The sequence below is a fragment of the Elephantulus edwardii genome, unplaced genomic scaffold (assembly GCF_000299155.1).
Source record: "Elephantulus edwardii isolate Elephantulus edwardi_28Jun2011 unplaced genomic scaffold, EleEdw1.0 scaffold00214, whole genome shotgun sequence".
In the NCBI taxonomy this organism is placed as follows: Eukaryota; Metazoa; Chordata; class Mammalia; order Macroscelidea; family Macroscelididae; genus Elephantulus; species Elephantulus edwardii.
Window position 1 is genome coordinate 2394848 of NW_006399964.1, and position 6069 is coordinate 2400916.

Consider the following 6069-nt stretch of genomic DNA (forward strand, 5'->3'; position numbering starts at 1 on the left):
TTTGGAGAGGTCCCTAACAGCAGACTTTCCCATGGCAATGCGCCTTTTAATTTCCTGGCTGCTGGTGCCAAGACTGTTGACTACAGAGCCAAGCCAATTATATATTAACTTACATATTAACAGCAAGAAAACAAAATCCTCACCAGTAGACCAAAAAGCAACATCATGATAGAGAAAAGATTGAAGTTGTAAAGGCTATTATTCCGCTGGGATTTACAGTCAGTACCCATGGTTTGTTGTTGTTATGTGCTGTTGAGGTAACTATGACTCATAGCAACCCTATGAAAAATAGCTGTGAACCTTACCCTATCCTGAGCCAGTCTCACCATCTCTGACATGCCTGCCTCTCTTGCTATAATCCTCTGTCAATCCGTATCATCCAGATCTTCCTCTCTTGCATTGACCTCTACCCTTCCAAGTATGAGTCCTTCTCCAAGGACTGGTCCCTCCTGGCAACATGCCCAAAGTATATGAGATGGAGTTTCATCCTCTGTAGGACAGGCCTGTTTGTTCTCTTAGTAGTCCATAACACTTTCAGTTCTCTTCCTCAGCACCACAACTCAAAGGCATTGATTCTTCTGTCATCCTTTGTCATTATCCAGTTTTCAGATGCATAATAGCAAGCAATTGAGAAAACCATGGCCTGGATCTGTCAAAGTTTCTAAAGAGGAGAAATATCAGTTTAAAGACTAAGGTGCTTCTAATCCAAGTTATGATGTTTTGAATTCCTATGCATCTGAAAGTTGAAAAATGAATAAAAAAGACTGAAGAAGAATAGATGCCTCTGAATTGGGGTGTTGGAGAAGAGTGTTGAATATCCCTAGGACTGCCAAAAGAACAAACAAATCTGTTGAAGGAGGTGAAACCAGAGTGCTCCTCAGAAGCAAGGATGGAGGAACTTACTCACTCAGGGAATATTTTCAGGAGGAGAAGTAGTCCTTGGTGAGTAACATCCTTCTGGGAAAGGTAGAGAATCAGTGAAATAGAGGGAGACCCTCACCAAGATGATTGACACAGTGACTTCCACAGTAGGCTGAGCAGGACAGAGCTCTGCATGGGGACGGTGCGGGATAGGACCAGGGTCAGGTCTGTTGTTCATAGTGCTGTTCTGAAATGTAGTCGACTCAGTGGCTCCCAACCACAACATTACAACTTCAAGGTACTCTGATGTTCAGACTTCACATATTTGCATGTAAAAATCTATTTTATTTATATTGTCTTGTAGAATTTTATTTTTATCTTAAAAGTAGAAAATGCAAATCATAAAAATTTAAATGTAGCAAAAAGTTTTAAATCCTAAATCCTCCCAGCCCCTTACCCCAGAGTATTGCTGTAAAGTTCCTTACTCTGTTTGTCATAGTTTGTGTGTATCTGTGTGTGTAGGAGGAGATCTGGTGGTCTAGTGGGTCAGGGATTATGCTGCAAACCCAAAGGCAATTTCAGTTACATCAGTTGCTCTGAGGACAAAACAGACAATCTCCTTCTGTGGAATTTAAAACCTCTAAAAACCTGCCGGAGGATCAGCTATGAGTCTCTCTTTTTTTTCTTAATTGAAATTTTATTGTAAGTTTATAAAGAACTTAGATTTCCATTCATTCATTGTTGCACATTTTCCTACCTGCCCCCCTCCCACCCAGTTAGGTTTTTTTAGAAAAAAAGTTTTTTCATTGTGCTATGCGTCTCTTTGTAATTTATACACACATTAGACACACATCATATTGAAATAAATACACATGGGCTCGTATTATAACATTAGGTAGCCTTTAAAATATAACAGTGAATCTTGGACATCTTTCTAGAGAGAACATACTAATTTTATTTTTTAAAAGATCACAATATTCCATTAAATGAATGATTTCACAATTCTATTGTAACCTTATTCCAGACTTTATATAGATACATATCTCCATTGAACCTCCTAGTATATATGTTGTCTGATACAGCGCAGATCCACACGCTAATTCTTAAGAGTGGGTTTCCCATGTGCATGCCGCACCTTGGGTTCCTGTTTGCTGAGACAGCTCTGCTTCACACCTGTCACCCCAGCTTTGCAGCGTTTTTTATATTCTTGTTTACTCCCAAAAGTGACTCTGTGTGGAGGATGAGTTAACATTTAAATCACTGCCATGTTGCCTAACAAGATAGTTCCCACATATTCTCATCTTACTGTAGATTACACAACTTTACAGACTTTTTCCAAATTTATTTTTAAATTTTTCTTTTATTGTGAATGATTATGACCCTTTAGCTTTTAAGCCAGGTGACATAGGAAAATGCATGTCTTTACGAACCTGCTAAAAATGTTAAGCTAAATAGAAAGAAGTCACATCATTAGCTAAAAATGTCACCATTACGGTAAATGATAAGAATAAAATGGAATAATATTAATGTGAAAATGGAATCCCACTAAGGAAATTTACATTATTTCATATCAATTTGACTTTAAGGTGGTCCAGTGTTGAAAACTCCAAAGATGTTCTCATAGTGAGGTCATAATATATACTCTCAAATAGTGTGCATCAGAGTATGGCTGTCCTTTGACTCTTTTTTTTTGTCTTAATGTAAGAGATTGCATTCATTATATAAATGAACCGATTTTAATTTTAACATTCACAAGCTCCATGCCTGTGTACTGTTATTAACTCTTTCTTATGCCTCTAAGACTAGCATCAAAATGTTTGGCTAACGTACTTGAACAGTCAGAAGACAACAGACGCTGGAATTTCTTTGTTGGGCCTCACTCTGCCATCTCTTGTTTTCATGTGTTTGCAGATGAAGGCGGTGGCGGCTCCTGTATTTTGCTGATCTTACTGTGCATAGTGACTGTTTTCCTCAGCATTGGAGGAACGGCCTTGTACTGCACTTTCGGTGACATGGAGTCACCCGTTTGCACAGACTTCGCAGATAACATGGACTTCTATTACACCAAGTTTCTGCAGGGAATGGCAGGAATTAAGCACTGGATCTACCTCTCCTAGCAGCATGCATGAAGAACAGGCGTGCTGGCAGTGAGCATCGAAGATAGGAACCTTTGAAAGCCGCTTTTATTTCAAGAGTTCTGTAGCCTGCCCTCTTCTTCCTCCCTCCCATGGACATCAGAAAGTACAGCTTTCAGTGGCAACCCAGATGAGCCAAGCAGTGGTCATCACGTAGAGGCTGATGGCCATCTGAGAGCTGAAGACAGAAAGGAGGTCTTTGACAAGCACATCCACCTCCTCCTCGTGGCTTCCAGAGAGTGGGGTGCTCTCAGCTTCCAGACAGAGCCAAGGCCACATCATTTTCAGCAGCCTTGTCAAGCTAATGGTTAAAGAACACTGGTTTACATTTGTTGGTCCAAAGATACTGCTTCCACCCATCACGCAATAAGCCTACATGTAGTCAAAAGGAGATATCCTGGATTAATTGTCTTTTTTAGTTAACCTTATGATGTAGGCTTCGTGAGTCACTGCTCAGTTCACTTCCCCATTTGTCAAATGATTGTGTGTGTGTGTGTGTGTGTGTGTGTGTGTTTTCAGCACTTATTCTAAACAAATACCACATAAGAATAACAAAGACCATTCTTTTGCTACAGATGTGCAGGCACAATTCTTCAAAGAAGGATTATCTGTTACAAGTTGTATCTGATAAGCCTTTGGCCCTAAAATGAGAAATTATGAAATATTATGTGGCAACTTATCTTTTGCCTCACCAGAAATCAGTCACAAGTCTAGAGAAGGTGTTGAAGAGTTTGTCCCGGGTCTCAGGCAGAGTAATTCCTAAAATCTGATGGATGGAGGACTTCATTCATCAGATATTGGCTGAGCACCTGTCATGTTGTAAACACCAAGATGCAAAGATATGTTCATGCTCCACATTTTCCAATTCTGGTGTCATGTGAACTAAATGAGCACTTTGTCAAATGAAATGAAATCACCATGTAATTAATTCGTAACAGATCATGCCTTTTGGTGTCACAATGTGCATCCTGCCATGGGTTTGATGAGACCCAAGATCATGAGGCGGAAATCCAATCACCTTATATAGGCACATGTCTTATTTTTATTCAGAACTGTTAGCTAGGTACAGCGGTCTAACATTTACAATGCTTTACTTTGGCTTTTTAGATCATAGGCAGCATTTTAAACCAGTAAGCACATAAATTACGGTTTTTTCAGCAAGTGATTTTTATTTAACGTTTTTCTGTTAGGATCATTTGGAAGAAAAAGGGAGAAGTTCTTTTCTAGTTGTTCCTGGCTGGTACAGTCCCCTCCCTTTGTGTTCCTGCTTATTTATTTAGATGACATGAATTTCAAAGGACTTTTTTTAATATTCATTGGAAGTGTGTTGCTGTGTGTGCATTTGATCATCATGAGGTTATATATTTAATTATCATGTACTTAATAGTTTGATTCTATTTTGAGTTTAGTGTGTTTTTAGGCTTGTTTATTTTTAAATTGATGTTTTATTTTCACTTGTAATACTGTTTGACTTGTTTGCATCATGTCATCATAAACTGTAATATTTTAAAAAGGTTATAGATCAAAGATATTTATTTAGAAGCGTGTAAGATATTGAAATCCAGATTCCTTATACTTAAGGCTGACTTTATTAGAAGATTATTTTAATGTTCTATTGTAAATTTTAAGACTTTTTATTCCAACTGTATGTAAATATGTAAAATGTTGCCGGTACTCACAGTGTGGTTCTATAAAATTCATTCACACATCTGCTGTGGGGCACAGCCCCACCAGAGCCGAAGCTCTTCAGTTTTACCTTCACTGATTTGTTGATGCTGATTTCTGCTCGTTTTAAGTCAAGATAAGGTAAAATTTCCCTCCTGCCAGCTTCTTTTAGGTCGCTGTTGGAGTGTGTGTAATAGGAGTGTGTGTAATAGGATCTGAGACAGTGCATTTGCCTGGGGGCCACCGGGCCACTTCTGAAGCCGAAGCTCCGTGGGCCTTGTGAGCTAAGAGCCCTGGAAGAAAGGGGATCTACTGAACATCAGAGAAGCCACGTGCTCACCCCTTCCCAGGGGAGAGAGAAGTGACCTCTGGAACATATTAATATCTTGACTTAAAATGGGCAGCAAATCTCTACTAGGAAAATTAGGGCAAATTTTTAAAAGGCAATAGTCATTTACTGCATGAATTGGAGTACTTCCACCTGGTGATGAAAAGGTTGTTCTCTCAAACATAAAGAGAGTATCTGATTTTACCAAAATGCTGTTTTCCCTTCATTTCAGTTCTGACAACTGTTTTCAACAATCTTGTCTTCCTTAAGAACCGTATCTTAGGTTATCAGATCTAGCTTGTAATTTAAATCTACACTAACAAAATGTCTCCATTAATTTGAGTCCTTGGGTGTTGAGAAAAACCGTGTAGTGAAAATAAAGGAACTTCTGCTGTTGGCCTGGCCCCACAGGTGTGGCCCTCTGCTTTGGGAAGTCTGTCAGGACCCAGGGACCTCTGGGAACCTAGTCTGTAGCAACTTGTGCTGCAAACCCAATGGCCTAGCGTCTCCAGAGATTTGAATGCACCAGTCTCCTCCCTTTGAAATGTGGAGCCTCAAAAATCCAAGGAAGCTTGCAATACAAGTTGGAACTGACTCAACAACAATGAGTTCGAGTTCTGGGTTTCAGTAAGGCCCTGAATGGTGTAAACTCTTGACAGACTTCACTCCTAACTGGAAGGTTGTCTGTTTAAGTCTACCCACAGGTGCCCTGGAAGAATAATTGTTGTTATGTGCCGTTGAATCATTCGTAACTCATAGTGACCCTATGTACAATAGCCCTAAACCCTGCTCTATCCTGTGCCAATCTTATTGTCTCCAACACACCTACCCCCATTATGGCAGTCACTGAATCAGTCCATCTCATCAAGGGCCACCTTCTCCTGCGTTCTCCCTCCACCCTCCCAAGCATGACATCCCTCTCCAAAGACTGATCCTGCCTTGCAACATGGGAAGAATAATTTCAGCTTTAATCTGACACACGCAGGTCCACCACAAGTCATAACCACCTTGGCAACAACTGGCCAGGACGTCTCAGAGGTTCCTCTGCTCCTTGGACGCTTGCTGGCACAGTACCTAAAA

The 6069-nt window shown here is 40.1% G+C and overlaps 1 protein-coding gene across 1 annotated transcript in view; it reads left to right on the forward strand.

The window, feature by feature from the left end:
- The window catches only part of CNST (consortin, connexin sorting protein), a 121414-nt gene extending 118436 nt beyond the window's left edge, over positions 1–2978 (forward strand). The window contains exon 12 of the mRNA XM_006897740.1: positions 2773–2978. Within this exon, the coding sequence (XP_006897802.1) occupies positions 2773–2978 (206 nt within the window). The remainder of the gene's footprint in view (positions 1–2772) is intronic.
- The last annotated feature ends 3091 nt before the right edge of the window (positions 2979–6069 follow it).